A 17,528-nucleotide genomic window follows, 5' to 3' on the forward strand; every position below is an offset into this window, starting at 1 on the left:
GGAGAAAATGCTGATAACTAACTTAAATAAATCCATATACTGTTTGTCTAATAATAAATATCATTACACTAAAACTTTCCTTATTTCCCACCTTCCATAATTCCACCCATCTGAATATAAGTGTTTTTTAAACAGTACTTATACATAAAAATAAAAAAGATAATAAACTCTACTTCATTTGATGTTAATTTTTATGTGTAATATCTTATCATTCTTTCACTTATGTAACAAACATTGTGTAGGAAAGCTAACCTGGTTAATATTGTTTATAATTATATAATTTTTTATTTCTTTTTATAACATCATTCAGCTTCGTTTAACTCATTTAGTAAAATGACCTAATCTGTTTTTAAAGTATATAATGTTAACATAAAACAAGTACTTCATAACAAAATTACATGAAATCTGTAAGAATATAATTAGGACTGAAAACATAGATAGCATTATGAAAATGTCAGATGAATATACAAGAAAAGACACAAACCCAGTGGTTTGTGTCAACCCAGATGTTTGTATCCAACATCAGTATGTTAGATACAGTATTTTAAGTGAAAAAATAATGGCTTGTAAGCAAAATCTCTATCTTGGTAGACCTAAATACATAAATTTATTTAAATAAACATATTAATACATAATAAATAAATTTATTTTGGTTAAATCTCTTGAAAATACTGCAGAGTAAGTGTGAATAGGAAATGAAGTAACATGCAGTGAAATATATGAAATACTATTACAATATATTCACCAGCTAGTCATAGAAAAGGAAAAGAACTCTTTAATGTAAAGGAAAATAATAGAACAGTAAAAATTATCAACAGATGAATTTAAATAAAATTCATAAAATTATAAAGTTCTTGATTTCCTTTTTTTGTTATTGTGCTTGTTATTTTTGCATTTTTATTTGTTGTTCTTTTAAATGTGTTTTCAACATGTTTCCTTTTTTTATACTTTATACATTACACTCATACCTTGGTACTACCTCCTACAGGATTCTGGAAGCAACAGACAAAATCTGGAAAAGCCACTCAATTTAAAAGTTCTAGATGCTACAGATGGAGCTTTGGCAACACTGGACACGAGCAGTTGCTTCAAGTACTGACTGCTACTTGACAGGCAGTCACTTTGTTTACATCAGTGTGACAACACATGTAGTTCATTGCTTCATGATTTTTGCCATTTTTTAATGTGTTGTGTTTGATATCAAAATTTGCTATAACCATGCCGTCTAAAGGAAAAGTAAAAAAGAGGAAGAGAGTGAATTTAAAAGTAACAAAGAAGCTGAAGTTGATCAAAAAGTTAGATAGTGATGTGTCTCTGAATTGGGTGTGTGAGGATTATGATGTAAAAAAGCAAACAATTTCAGATATTTATAATGCAAAATTTAAACTTAGAGAATATGCTGTGAAGTATTCTGCTGATGGCTATTCAAATAAGTCTGGTTCTGTAGTGGCTCGCAAGTGAATGAAGTTGGTAATCAGAAAGAGTTAGATGAAGCTGTGTAAAGTAGTATGTGCAACACAAAAGGCTTGTGGTACTTAGTAATTTCTGAAACTATACGAAATGCATGTGAACAACTCAGTAAGCATTTGGGTATTCAGTCCAGTGTTAGTGATGTTTGGTGGCGTTTTTGTAACAGGTATGAACTGCATGATATGCAGATGAGAGGTGTAGCTTGCAGTGCAGGTACGGCAAGCGATGAGGTTTATCAGGTTAAGCTTAATGAGCTGATTAAGAAAGAGGGTCTTCTTATATCCCAGGCATAAAATACCTGGAAAATAGGAAAGAAAATGTGCAAGGAAAGAATTTCAGCACTTTGTTGTGCTAACATTGACAATATGCAGACATAAACTGGTGGCTGTTGGTAATCGGCTTGCCCTCATGCATTGAAGGATCACATACACACCTTGCTAGTTCATTATTACCACATTAATAAAGCTTGGTTTAATGCTTCCATTCTCTCTGACTGGTTTTACAAGCACTTTATGCCAGAAGTACAAAGGTACCAGGAAGACGTTTTGAAACTTCCCTCTGATGATGTAAAAGCTCTTCTCCTTTTACGTAATACACCTGACCATCCCCAGTGCTGACAAGCTTGTAAGGGTTGATGGCAGAATACGTGATGTATTTTCCTACAAACACCAGATGAATCACTCAGCTAATGGACCAATGTCATTAGTGTCTGTAAAAGAAGATACCACTGATGTTATTTAAATGAGGTTATGGTGGGACTATTGTAGATCTGGTTAGTATCCAGAAGAGTAGCAGCAGCGATGAGGAAGATAAGATGCTGGTGACATCACCAAATGCATAGCTGCATGGATACTGTGCTAGAGTTTGTGAAATACACCAAGAATACATATCAATGTTCTTTATGTAAATCTCAGATTTCTTTGAGAAACCATAATTAAAGAACGATTTCAATGTGGCAAGGAGTTAAAGACAACTTTTTCAAACTACCAACACAGCCTAAAACCGGTATAGTACATTATTGGAGCTGCAAATCTCCAGTGACTCAGAATAAATTTCTGAGGTCTAACTATACAATCACAACGTATCAACAACACCTCTTTATCCTCCATGGTAAGTCTGATTCTAAATGAAAAATGCTGAATTTACTCTATTACAGTATATATTTTACACTGTCGAATTGGATAGTCTGCTCGATTAAAAGGTGTAGTTCTGTATTTATTCTTCTATTTTTCATAACGCAATTTTATTTTAATGTAACCTAACCGCAACTTGGTAGCTACAGTCAACTGGCTTTATCAGATCAATGGTCCCCTCTTTTAGATAATAGTACTAAGGTACTGAGGTATAAGTGTATGCTCTTCATTTGTAAAAAAAAAAGATTCATAAAACATGCACTGACTTTTTTCTTCTCTATTAGTGTACAAAAATGGTTGTACAGAAATTAATACTTTTTAAGTTACAATTAACAAACATGCAAGTTTCAAGTTAAATAACAAACACATGCATGTTAAAAAATATACATTAAATATAAGCTATATTTAAATTAATGAATTCTATGTTTTATCATCGTTTCCATTTTATCACCCTCATTAACTTGAAGGAGACAAATTTTTTAATTAATAATAGGTAAAATTTTACTCTCCTAACAATTGGTTATTTTAGTCGGTAATAGATTTTCTGAATAATTAATATTAAACAATTAAATAAGTCGTGGGTATACCAGCCCATCTGACATGATATTTACAAATAGTTGGAAACAAGCTTTAATTCATCTTTCATCCTATAATTTTGATTTACTGAACTTTAAAATATTTTCATTACTTCTGCTTTCTAATCACAAACAATTATCAAAAAAATAATATTATGGTAAATTTAACAGTTTTATGATATTTTTAAGAACAAAAAAATAAATTTAGAAAACAATTTATGAACTCAGTATAAAATTTCACAATTTATAAATTAACTAGTTAAGAAATCAGCTACCATCACAATGATTTCACCTATAAATAATTTTACTAGAAATTATACCCGTTTATTTAAAAATATCTCATATATTGTTCATTTCAAGGGACTTCTTACAAAATAAAACATCAGTTTCAAAATTCAGAATGACTCACACAGTTTCTTTCATTATACAATGTTAATTTAGGAATAAATGCCAGCCACTTCTTTTCTACTAAATAAATAAGATATAAATGTTTACAAAGATATTTACAATTACAGAAAATAGAATAAAAGCAGGTAAAAGCAAAACAGCAAGTTAATAGTAAAAAATCTTTTTTTTTTACATTAATTAGATATGTACTAAATTTTGTTCATGGATTTCTGAAGGGAGGAGTAAATGTGTATAAACATAACTCTTTGTGCAAATGTTGCCTTAAACAAACTTGCAACACAATATAAACAGACTTGGATAACATTTAACACAAACTCAAAACATTTTACAAAATAACTTGTTATTACAGAATATAAAACAAAATATTTTAACAGGTGATAAAATCATCCTATAACATGTTTTATATAATTTTAATACAGTATAAAAATAAACTTAATTAGAACAAGCGGTTCTAAATTATGCCTTTTTAATGTAATTCAGATAAATGAATAAAGCATCACTCTGCAAGTATGTTTGTATATATACTGCATGTATATTTAAAATCCAAAATTGTACATCATACAGTCTATATGAAATGTTTTTTACAATTAAACCTCTGAAATGCTGCATTCCATACAAGAACGTGTACGTTTTGTAATGTGCTCACCAAAACGAAACAAACTTGTTTTGAAAATTAATATTTTTTGAATATTTTGCTAAGATATAACAAACAGGCATCTATATTCTTTCCAAGAATTATCTTAAAGTAGTTAAATTTAGCAAACAAGCTATCATTATTATCTACTGTCAATAAATTATTCTTTACTGAGGGTAACCATCTATTATCCACTTCCCTTGAACCAATTCAAATAAATGACAATAAAAATGAAAAACATCGGTAACTGTTAACCATGATGTAATAATATAGAAGACCCATAAGATTTTTTTTTAAACATATGTTTACTTAATTTATTATTTTTTAAGCAATTAATAAAAACTTTATAAAAAATTAAATTACATACAAATATATAATTACTATTTTTTTTATCCATTTTACTTCATTATCCTCAATATCTATCAATCCTAGTACTGATTAACAAATATCAGAACATGGTTATGACACCAACAAAGATATCTGTCCAATCTGTCAGAACTTTTTATTAAGATTTATAAAAAAAAAAAAAATCAACTGTTTGATATACATATGTACTAATTATTTTACCAAGACTAAAAAGGTTTGTATAAAAACATTCACATTTGCAAAATATACAAACAAACTTGAAGTGAAATATGCATGCCAGATAAAAATGGGAAAAGAATTTTAAAACGTCTGATTAAAGAAACAATTATATCATGAGATCGTGATACTATTTATACAAAACCTAAATGATGAAAAATATTTTTATAATTAACTAAAGTATCATTTTTCACAAATAATTTTTTTTAAACATATTCTAATAAGGAGTGATAATAATTTTTTTTTAATAGATTAAAATTAAATGTAATTATAATTTAATTAATTTATTTATAAATATTATATTACGGAATGATAAAAATTAACTAATTAATCAGTCTGACTTATCCAATGCTTTCAATCGTTCTAGAAGAGGTGGATGTGAGTGATACCACATAGAAAACAACCAATCATAAACTGGAAAACCAAGATTGTCTTGATTCAGTTTTATTAAAGCTCTTTTTAAATACGTGGCTTTTCCTAAAGACTTAGCGAATGCATCGGCTTGGAATTCAAATCTTCTGCTGAGACTAGTTAAAAAGAAACCCAGCACCTGTAAAGAAAAAGAGAAAAGATAAAATTGTAAGGCTAAACAAGAATGCTGATTAAAATGTAGTTTCATGATTTGGTAGTAATATATTTTGTTAATTTACTTAAATTTACAAACAAAATATAGTTTGACAAATCAAATCTGAAAAACTGAGGAGACATCATAAACAATGTGAAAAGCTAATGTAAAAAAAAAAATGAATAAACAAAACAATATAATTTAAACAAAATAGTAAAATAACATATGTTATTTAAGGATAAAGGAGAATCGGGCTAATATCAAATCACAAAATGTAATAAAAAGATTACAAAGAGACTATGCAATTTTTTGACAAGAAAGATTAACAATTTTCATGTATTTTGGAGCTGAGCAAAAAAAAAACCACATAAATATAAAAAAAATATATATATATATTTTTTTCATCACCAGAAAATAAACGAATTTCGTGCTTATGTAATATCAACTTGTTAAAAAAAAAATCTGTGTTAAAAATCTTTCACATTCTTTTAACATATTCCAAAGATATGGGCTCTGATGATTATCCATAATGGATTCACTGAGTCACAGCATCTGACTATCATTGTCCTGATATTAATTTTTCATTCTAGCGAGTAAATTCCTAAAAGATAGATTACTTACAGCTCAGGTATTTGGTTAACTCTTTTCAATGCAACAATTCACTGAACGTTTTATTCAATAATTTGCCTGCTTCTCCAGTGTAAAATTCAACACCAATATAAACGATATAAATGTTCAAATCCAATTTAACGTAATTTTAAATGTCTAGTATTTGAATGCTGTAGCCTCACAGAATAAAATTTATAATAGTTGGTCAATAACGATGCTACATGTTTTTGTTTTTATTTAATTGCATTATGTTAAGTTTATTGTTTGAGCGTTTACAACCCAGTGGTTGCCAGAGCCTAATTTTTTCAAAAGAAAACTTTAAACAATTAAGCTTACTCAAGAACAATATCATAAATAATAGAGAAAATAAATGATACGATTAAGGAGTGTTCCATCCAAAAGTAGATGGAGTAACAAAAATATAATTACAAGCTATAAGGCCAGGACAAATACAGATAAAATTAACTCTTGTTACATTTAACCAATGACTCTTTATTATTTAACTAATTTCTTATTATTTGATAGGGTTCCCACCAAATTTTAACATTCGTTTTTTCTGACTTTTCCTGACCAATTTAGTAAACATTTCCTGACTCTCATAATGTTATGCTACTGCTGTTTACTCTGCAAAATATATAGATATTTTATTTTTCTGCAGCCTCCACCATCCCCATAGCTGCCCAACTCATGCTTTTGTATTATTTATTCCTCCATTTTTAAAGTTTATTTTTTAATCATTTTTTTGCAATGTACATTTAAAATTAGGCTACCTTCTGTGATAAATTGTTTCAGTAAAATACAGTGTAAAGTACAAAAAAAAAACAACAATATTTTAATAAGTTTCTTACATAAAAATGAGCAAAAAAACTAAGCAATTTTTAAAAATAATGGGTTGCACCTAAGATTGCCAAAATTGTTTAAACTAGTACACATTATTTTGCAAAGTAAACTAAAAACAATATTTAATAACTTGATTTACATAAAAATGTTAAGAAACACAGATTTCAATTTAACAAAAAATATATGTATGATCAAAACTTAAAAGGAAAACTAAAAACACTGACTAAAAATGATATAGATAAGAAAACTAGAACAGAACACCTTATTTTGTACAGAAAACAAACGTTATTAACATTTACTTGAAAAATGTTTTGTCATTCTTGTTCTAGCGTATTTGCAGAATGCCATCAAAGTATGGTGCAAGGCCATGATTAATGACAAGACATTTACTAGCTCCAAGCTGGAATTTTTATGCTATACAATTATCAGAAAACATAATTTTAAAAGTTGAACCCAATATCTTCCCATGAACTTAAGGAAAATTTATTATGTGGAAACACACATAATCAAAAACCCGCATAATCTCCGCCTTAGTTTATAACAAAAAGAAGTAACTGTGTTGTCATTTTGTATAAATGAAGTTGAGGATTCAAATGTATCAATTGCTGCTGAAATGCTATTACTCTGGCCAGAAGATCCATCCAAAAACATACAGATTTATCTATCACAACCACCGTTCTCACAACTGTTGATTAAAGTTTTAGTCTGCTGAGTTGAAGTACCACTGGGAAATAAATAAACGTTCAATGAAGGCTGAGAATTCCTTATTCCATTATGCTGCTTTCCTTTACTGTGCGAAGTCACTGCCTTTCGGTTCATATTGCCCATTTCAAAATGTTTCTTACACACATCACAAAAAGCATAATACATATCTCTACCTCTTCTCAGGCAACTGAATTCTTTGTGTAAGTTTATAACTAACCAATGGTTATTAAACAGTGTTTTAGATGTCATTTAAAAGCAATTAATTACTTAAAATACAAAAAAAAAACTCAAGGTGGTTTGAGAAACATTTTAAGAAAACAGTTAACCTTTAAATTTTTCAATGGTAACTTTTTGTTAAAATTTCACCAGTGAAAGAAATTAACAGCAATGTGGAATACTCATCCTTTAATATAAAAGAACAATTGGGGAATGCACGTAAGAACAGAATATGTTAATAGCTGTTTGATGCACGTAGTTGCAGTGTGCTGGGCAATGGGGTCGCCACTTCCCAATGACAAGAAAGTATATCAAGTATATTATGCCATTACTTAAAAAATACTTCATTAATAACATAATCTTAATTGGGTAACAGAAATGCAATTGTCTTTATTTTTTGCAATTTTTGATGACTTTCCCTGATTTTTTTGTAAAAATTCCTGACTTTTTCTAAGTTTATATTTCCTGACTTTTCCTGCCTGTGGGAACACTATGTTTGAATAGAATTAAGAAGTTATACTATAGATCAAATAACTTTATTACATTTTCTAAATGTTATTAAGTAAGAACATTTACTATGATTCCATTATCTACAGTAACAATAGGGTATTTCAATTAATGACAAAAGATAATTTGGATAAAAGCTTCTCTAAAAGTACTCGAGAGACTAGGGAAAGCCTAGTACTCTTATTCTTAATGAAGGGACAATCCAAGCATTCACCTTCCATATTAGAAGAGGAGGCGGCAATGTCTTGGAAACAAATACCTAACGAATGTAGGGGCTGAGTATCTCCCAGTATATGGTGACCAAGTGCCAACAACCTCTTTTGATGGTGGAAGTAAGGCACTCTCTTGCCCTTAGAGTGAGAAATCACTTCTAATGGTGATGAACACTAGAGATCGATGCATGGGAATGCAGAAGGCAAGAGAAATCCACTGATTAAAGATCTGCAAGATACCCTGATTTTTTCCTGATAATTCAAACTAAAATTAAATACCAACTACACTAGTACAAAAATTAAAGGGACACCTATATTTTATGATAAAAAATTATTGTATTCAAACTACTTTAATTTTGCAAGCAAAGAGGCTTATAGACAAATTAAAAAAAATTAAAGCTTGAATACTCTACTTTTTGACAGTAAACGTCAGATTTCAAAAATCATCAAATTAAAAAAAAAAAATCAGTGAGAAATTGCTCTCATTTAAAATGTAAGTTTCAACTCAAAAATAGGATATGCCACATTTAAAAACAATAACTGCAATTACTATTTTTAAGAACGCATCATAAAAACAGCAATTGGAATTATTATTTTTAACAGATGGTAAGTTTAAAAATTTTGGGGCACTAGAAAATTTTTGATTCTCAATGTGGAGTAAATTGGTGGGCAAAAAAGTTTGAAAATCAATGTTTTAAAGAATGAAATAAACAAAGAAGCAAAGAAAGAACATGAACTGTATCTAGAGGAAAGGGTAGAGACCATCTGCAATGAAATGCAAACAATATCAGTTAGCTTAGTACCACATGCATCCAAATTACTGACGTCAATAATATTAAGAAGGATTGAGGGATAAAAGAGAAGAATTGCTTACTGACAATCAATTGGTCCAGAAAAGGCATGAGAGAAGGTATTTTAGGACTGCAGATTGTCAGTGAAAATATTAATGAAAGATAAAGAAGACACATACAACTTTCACAGACCTAAAAAAGGTTTTCAATAAATTGAATTGGGAAAGGTTCTTTGAAATTCTGAGAGTGGTGGGTATCAAATATACAAACAGAAGAGAGAAAAATAGTTTATGTACTGGTGAAACAGCAGTGATAAGGTATGAAAAACATCAAGAAGAAGCCAGCATTGGAAAAAGGTGAACAGTAGGACAGTCAGCACTCTATTAATTTAATGGTTATATATAGAAAGGACTGAACAAGATAAGAGAGAAGTAGGGGAAGTAAGTGGGAGGGGTAAGGATAAAAGGAAAAAGAGTAGATAATGGTGAGATTTGCTGATACGGCAGTATTGGCAGGAAATGAGCAGGATCGAATGGCATGATAAGTTGAATAAAATGATATTAGAAAGTATAGTGGAAGGAAAGAATGTTAGAGGAAGACTGAGGCTTAAGTACATCAACTAAATTATGAAAGACATGGGATGTGACACTTATAGGAAGTTAAAGAGATTTGCTGAAAATTGAAAACCAATCCTACAATTGTCAAGAAAAGAAGACAGAGTCAGTTAATTTCTTAACAAAATTTTAAATTAATATATTTTTAATGTACATGCACATTTTATAATAATTTTATGCAGACAATCAAAGAACTTTTCAAAAGCATTTCATTGTAGGATGCTCTTATGTCAAATTAGCGTGTTAAATAATTTTTTATTTTTAAATATATAAACAAGTATATTGAGAGTTGTGGTACAAATCTCTAGTATTAAATTGGAATATATCAGTTGCAGGTGCAGGAGCACAAGAAAATTCAGTAATTGGCACATTTAATATATGTTTATTAATTTCTAATATTTCTAAATTTGTGTTAATATCAGAAATAGAATGTTTATTGTTTATTAGATGGTCTGCCATATATGATAAACCTAATTTACTATTTTTGTAATTTCTATAATGTTCAAAAATTGTAGTTTTAAAGGATATATTTTTTATGCTAAATAAATAAATACAATCACAATAGTTACATTTAATTTTATAAATTCCACACATGATAATTTCTTTTATTATTATTATTATTATTTATGTTTTTAAATACTTTATTATGTGGTTATTAGATATGCTACACTGGTTTAAATATTTCTTTATTGTAAGTTTCAGTAAATGATGTTACTGTGTATAAATACTTTATGTATGAGGTGTGTTAAAAAGTAACCTTAATTTTGAAATTTCATGGGTTGTAAAAGTCAGATTCTTGGGACTTTTTCGTTGCTGTATTGATAAACGTGTCTGAAAAGTATCTGTACATTTTTAGTCATATTGGATGTTTAGTCTGTTGTCAGCAGTCAAAAGAATAACACATGTTTTGGTACGATCGGCGATTTTTTATTTGTATAAATAATGGATCAGAGAATTTGTATTAAATTTTGCTAAGAATGAAGCAAATGTTTTAAAAATGTTAAATATTGCTTTTGGTGAGTCTGCTATGAGTAAAGCAAGGGTTTATGAGTGGTATAACTGTTTCCAAGAAGGTCATGAAGACACGCATGTGCATGTGTGTGTGTATGTAATTTTACTGAAATTAATCTTTTATAACAGCAGTTCCTCTTTTTACTGAAAATAGAATACAAATCAGAATGTTTTCCATGATAAGCACAATTTTATCTTACAATAAAAAAGAATAAATATACGAGATGTTTCAAAAGTAAGGGTCGATTGCTAGTAAACAATGATTGGCAACAAAGAACAATATTGGTCATGTGCAGCAGTTTCAACCACTTCATTAGTTAGCTACTGGCGTATCTTAATAGCAATCTATTTTTTATGCCTTACAATTTGCAGTGATTAATGATAGCGGTGACAGTAAAAAATCCTATAAGTTTTCTAATGTCTAATCGTACAATAGAAAATGGGATTAGTTTTTTTAAAGGAAAAGGTCATAATGCTTCTGAAATTCATTGTAAATTGTGTGGTATTATGAGCCTACAGTAATGAGTGAAGGAAAGATTAGACAGTGATGTTATAAGGTTAATGATGATCATACAAATGTTCATGATGAGTACAGGAGTAGAAAGCCTAATGTTCAAAAAAGTTGCTTTAAAAGTTATTACTGAACAAGAAAATATAAATGTTCGAGAAAGCCACCACTTTACAATTAAAAATGTTCTCACAACAGAATTTTTACACATTTCACAGAGCATAAAGTTCAGAATTGTTAGGTAAAAATAGGACATTGTAAACTGTGCAAGATGGGTCCTAAAAAGTTTGATTGACGCGCACAAAAATCGAAGAATAACATTTCCATATACAGTTTGATCTGCTATGAGAGAAAGGGACAAATTTTTCCTTCTATTATAATTGCTGATGAAAGATGATTTCATATGTTATACTAGTCTAAACAACAAATCCATCCAGTAACATCATTAACTTTCACCGAAGAAAAAAAAAAAAAAAAATCAAGCAAATCCAGTCAGCTTAGAAGAGATCATGGTGCTGTTCTTTGGGGTAAAATTATGCTCTACTGGTAGACTTCATGGAGCCGTGAACAATTAGAGCAGAGGTGTACTATGAAACACTTTCAAACCTAAGACATGTAATTCTGAACTAGCAATATGGACTGCTGACACCTGGAATTATTTTTATTCATGATAACATACACCCACACACTGTTACCCATACTGTGAACAAGATTCATCAATAGGGATAGAAATATTTTGATCACCTCTTAGAATCACAGACCTTGTACCTAGTGATTACCATTTATTCATCTTCCTACATCTGAGAAAGTGGCTTTGTTCTAAAGGATTTGATTGTAGTTATGAGTTAAGAAAAGCAGTGTTGAACTTTCATGAAGAGGACGTTAAAAAGCTTGATCTTAGATATCATGAATGCTAAGAAAACAATGCAGACTATGTAAAAAAATAATAAATAAATAAAATTGGTATATAACAAGTAATATATTTTTTATTTCCTTACTTTGTTTATTTTAATGACTGCCCTTACATTTGAAACATACTTCATATGATAATTTTGAAACATAAAAGCTAGTGAAAACAACAACTGAAAACTCAACAGTTTACAGATAACTATTCTAAAGCATTTCACAATAACTCAGTGAATATTAAGTCTTAGTTTGATGTCGTCCGGTTTTACTTAATTTAATTATAACATTGTACGCAAATTTAAGACCTTTTTCTATGTGTTGTGCTATTAAAAGTCAACATGACTTAAATTATTGACTTATTACTGTTAATCATTAATGACTTACTTTCCTGAAAATACTTTTTACTGATTAATATGAGACACATAATGCCTCGTACATTAACTTTCAAAATATTAAAGAAGTTATCACAAATCAAGAAAATAACAAATGGGGATTTGCAAGAGCTGGTGCAAAATCTTAGGTAAATAATTAAACATTTCTATATAAAAAAAATTACTCTTATTAAAAAGGGAATGTCTACAATTCTGTTTGCAGCTCACTGATAACACGTAACATATTTTGGTAGAAGATTGTAATCAATAATACTCTAGATTGTAATAATAGAAAGAGAATCCTATGCTCCTACGAAATTAACAAAATACTACCCTAATACCACACCAGCAACATTTAATGGAGATTTACATATCAATGTTGTATGATTTAGAAACATACATTGAAAAAAAAATTCTATCTATGTGAGATCTTTTATTATCCTTTTTAATCTTCTAGAAAGCAATTCAAACAGTAACAAAACTATAATAGAACTGAAACTACATGATTATTTATTTATTTATTCACTCTATCGACATAGGGACAATAACAGAGATCATTAATCTTTTTCTTTATACTAAAATGGATTAATTTGTATGTTGTGTTATAAATAAAATATTAAAAAATAAAACAAGGAGAGAAATGAGAATGAAATTTTTAAGACAATGGCCAAACCTTTCTTGAAATACATAAGTGAAGCATGGGTTGCAATGGCAAGGGAAAATCTTTTGATACAGGCTGTAGAAATGAAATTTTATAAGAGCGATGGTTAGTTATACAAGATTTGATTAACAATCTGTAAAAATAAAAATGTAAATGTTCATTTGTTCAAAATCTTAAATTTCCAAAAGTTCTTCACTGATTGCTTTGAAATTTTGACACAATGTTGCATTTTAAAACGTGTGTGTTTTTATATACCTACAATTATATAGATATCACATCTGTGACAGATAAAAAAAATGCTTTTATTGAAAAACAGCGCTATCTGTTGGACACAAAAGCAACACATGCTATTCTAAATATTATACAATTCCATTTCAATGTTTCCAATAAGTGTGTCCGCTATAGACTAAAAAACTACTGGACCAATTTACATGCAGGGAAAAAGGGAAATAGGAAAAAATTGGAAAAGGTAATAGGGAAGAAGGTAAAAATGGAAAAAAGAAAAAAGGGAAAAGAGAAAAAAGAAGGGGGAAAGGGAAAGGGGATATGGTAAAAGGAAAATGGGAAAGGTTAAATTTTGTAAAGTTCTGTAATGTACATTTTGTTAATATTTTATCAAACTTTCAATTGTGTTAATTTAACACTACATATATATATAAAAAATATGCTCAAATCTAGCATTGCTGGGTCTGATAGTTAATGATATAAAATTATACAGGTCAACTGGTGTAGAGATATGGAAAGAAAGTCAGAGGAACAACTACCAGTCAGAATACAAAGTTATAGACTGCATGGTAGAAGAGGTAGAGGTAGACCACTACACAGATGAGTGTTGGAACAGGCTGCACTACTGTTAGACTGTCTCTACAGTCTAATAGTGTTTGGGAGAAAAAATGAAGATGAGAATGAAATGTTGAGAGAACATTTGAAGGACCCTTAAAGGTAACTGAACCAAGGACTGGCTCTCCCCCTCACTCTCTCTTTTACATATATATATAGAGAAAGAGAGCACAAAATTATTAAACTGGTTTGTGTAACATAGTTGTTTATACTACTGCTAGTAGTGAACAACAGGCTTAGACATACTGTATTAGTGAAATCTGTGAATAGGATCCAACTCTCAATCTAACCTAAGCTTGTAATGATGTTCTAAAGATATTTCAATATAAAATTTGATAAGTGAATTTCTTTTACTACCATCAAGAATATGTTTAAAGTATAATGATATTATTGAACATGTATTCCTTGAAGTAGGAACTCAACAAAACAGAATGTCAACCTTATATTTCAACACAATTCTTTGTCAATAAATATTTGTTCTAAAATTAGATAATTTTCATAGCATTTATAAACAGTAAAACAAGGAAATCAAAAATAAATTATTATTAGAACAATTACAAAAATAATAAACTTCTAACACATAGTTTACAAAACAAAATAAAAATTACTTGAGACTTCAAAATTTTTCTTTACAGAGTATCACTAAAATAACAATCTACAATAATTTAAATATTGTAATTACTTGATAAAAATTAAATATTATGAAAACTTACAGCATTATATGGAGAAAATATAAACTGCAGTACTACCAGTAATCCAATAAGAACTGGCTCTTCATTGTAAAATCCAAACGCACGATACAGTACTTTGTATTTAAACAAAAAACCAAATGCCACGAACAACAAGAACAAATTCACCTGAAAAACGTATATGTATAAAAACTAAATAACATACAATTCCCTCATATATACAGTCGACATGATATGAAAAAGCATGTACTTTAGCATTTGATAAATAAAACCAAACAGCTAATAATATTTAAAAAAAACAACAAAGAAACATTTAATTAACAATCATGAAGGTTAACCTTCTTTATAATATAACTGTAACAGTCAAAAGCATGAGTAATCAAAAGTATTTTCATTTCAACAATAAATATTATAAATGAACTGATGTTTTATCTATGAGCATACCAGTGGTAATGACAGAAATATAAAATCTAATTTAAAAAATAAAAAAAAATAATATACATGTAATACTCTTCTGCAGATTAGATGAAATTTTTATATAATAAAATCCTGCCATACAGAATTAATTCATTTTAATATTAAACATTTTTAACCACACACTAAAGTTTACCTATAAATTGAAAAATAATAAATCCATTAACTTCCTATTATAAAAAGCAATCAAAAAATAACTTTTAATACAAGAAACAGATAAATATCATTAGAATAAGATTTCTTCTGTCAGTGGTTACAAAAATCAACAACACATCTCACATTTTACAGACATATAAACACCCAAATTAATGAAAATAATTTTTAAAAACTCAGAACTTGAAAGTACAATAAATAAAACAAAACTGCAGCAAAATGAATTTATAAATACTACATATTTATTTATTTATAAAGACAGACGGGTTAAATCCCATGATACAAAATAAATGGTCAACTACTCATTATACTGTCAGATACAGTTATTTCATTCATATTTTAATTAGCATCTAGATTTAAAATTAATTTGATACAAACTAAAATTATACAAATCTAACCAATTAGTGTTATTACAATTTAATGACAATTACTGAACAATTGCTTGAACGTCTTTATTAATATCTACATAAAAGTAATAGTTATTGTTTCAAAGTTTCGACCAGGAACAAAAAAAATCAAATTTTGAAAGCAATTCTGGATAATCAATATGATTATTAATAATTTTATAGGCAAGAATTAAATCACATCTTAAAAGTAATGATTGCACTGATGGTATACCTAATGCAGACGCAATTCAATTATAACCATGGTCTGAATACGCATCATGTGACCAGTTTTATAAGAAACATTTCTAAAGAAAAGGCGATTCACTTTTTCTACATTTTTAAAAAGTTCAGGATTATTAGGTCTCCAGATGCTCAAGAGCAGTATAAAAAATGTGGATAAATAAATGCAAAATATAAAGTTCTAAATGTTATTCTCAAAATTCTGCGAAAACCTTTTCATAAAATTCAATTTTTTTATGGCTTTAGAAACAATATAATCAATATGATTTTTAAAGGAAAGTTTATAGTCAAAATAAACCCCCAAGGTCCTTAATTTCAGTAACCTGATTGAAATAGATATCATCAATTCTATAATCACTAACTTCATTATTAGTTATCCATTTTCCAAAAGTTATAGAGAAACATTTATTAACATTGCATGTCGACCCTTAAAATGATACCAATTTACCATAGAGTCCATATCCCTTTGCAAAAGAATCTTATCAGTCAAGTCCTTAATAGTTAATCCCAGTTTAACATAATCAGCAAAAAGCAAAAGTAAAGCGAACTCAATAACTGATTTTAAATCATTGATGTAAACTGAGAACAAAGGTGGTGCACGGTCCCCAAACCAGAAGTTACATGAATAGGATTAGATATACAAATGTCAAGCATAACAAATTGAACACGATTCCCTAGAAAAGATGAAATCCATTTAAGTAAGGATCAGAAATTCCAAATGCATCAAGCCTTCTTACAAGCAGACCAATGTTCACTCTATCAAAGGCAGTAGTTAAGTCAGAGTAAACAGCATCCACTGTAAATCAAAGTTTTAGGTGATCATTAAAGACAGCCAGATTTGAAAGTGTTGATTTGCCAAAAAGAAACCATGCTGCTGAGGATTAATATATTTATAAAAATATGGTGTTATAGTGTTACAAATAAGGCAATCAAATAATTTAGTAAAGGTATAACATTTACTAATTGGACAATAGTTATTAATATCAGCAGGATTCCCCTTTTTCTAAAATGGAGTGACAAGCATTCCTTCCAAATATCTGGGACAACTCCAATTTTTAAAGAAATATTGTACAATTTAGTTAAAAAGTGAAGCAAAAAACAAAACAGTTTTTAATAAACAAAGGATGTATATTATCAGGACCAGGTACTGATTTAATGCTAAGATCCATGTTACCCTTACATATCTCATCCTCACCAAATTGAATCTAACTAAAATTAGCATTAATGTTAAAGCTTACTTCAGTAGATACATCTGACTATATTGTGTACAGTGGCTAAGAGAAGAACATCAATATCTATGGACAGTCAATGTTTGATGTGGAGTCAGAGGCTATACATTAATTGGACAGCATTTTTTATTTTTTATTAACAGAGAGAAATACGCAGATTTTCTCGAAATGCAGTTGCCTTTACTGCTTGATGTACTAC

General features: G+C 28.8%; 1 protein-coding gene across 3 annotated transcripts in view; it reads right to left on the reverse strand.

The window, feature by feature from the left end:
* LOC142328461 (CAAX prenyl protease 1 homolog) overlaps positions 1-17,528 on the reverse strand; it is a 47,115-nt gene that overhangs the window by 11,108 nt on the left and 18,479 nt on the right. The window contains exons 6-7 of one of the 3 annotated variants that reach the window (XM_075372258.1): positions 14,872-15,015; positions 5,144-5,352 (exon numbers count right to left, since the gene is read on the reverse strand). In XM_075372258.1, coding sequence (XP_075228373.1) covers positions 5,144-5,352; positions 14,872-15,015 — 353 coding nt within the window. Of the gene's footprint in view, positions 1-5,108; positions 5,353-14,871; positions 15,016-17,528 lie in introns of all 3 variants that reach the window. The other 2 variants (XM_075372260.1, XM_075372259.1) reach the window with 2 other exon arrangements.

This window comes from Lycorma delicatula, chromosome 7 (assembly GCF_047948215.1).
Source record: "Lycorma delicatula isolate Av1 chromosome 7, ASM4794821v1, whole genome shotgun sequence".
NCBI classification, from domain to species: domain Eukaryota; kingdom Metazoa; phylum Arthropoda; class Insecta; order Hemiptera; family Fulgoridae; genus Lycorma; species Lycorma delicatula.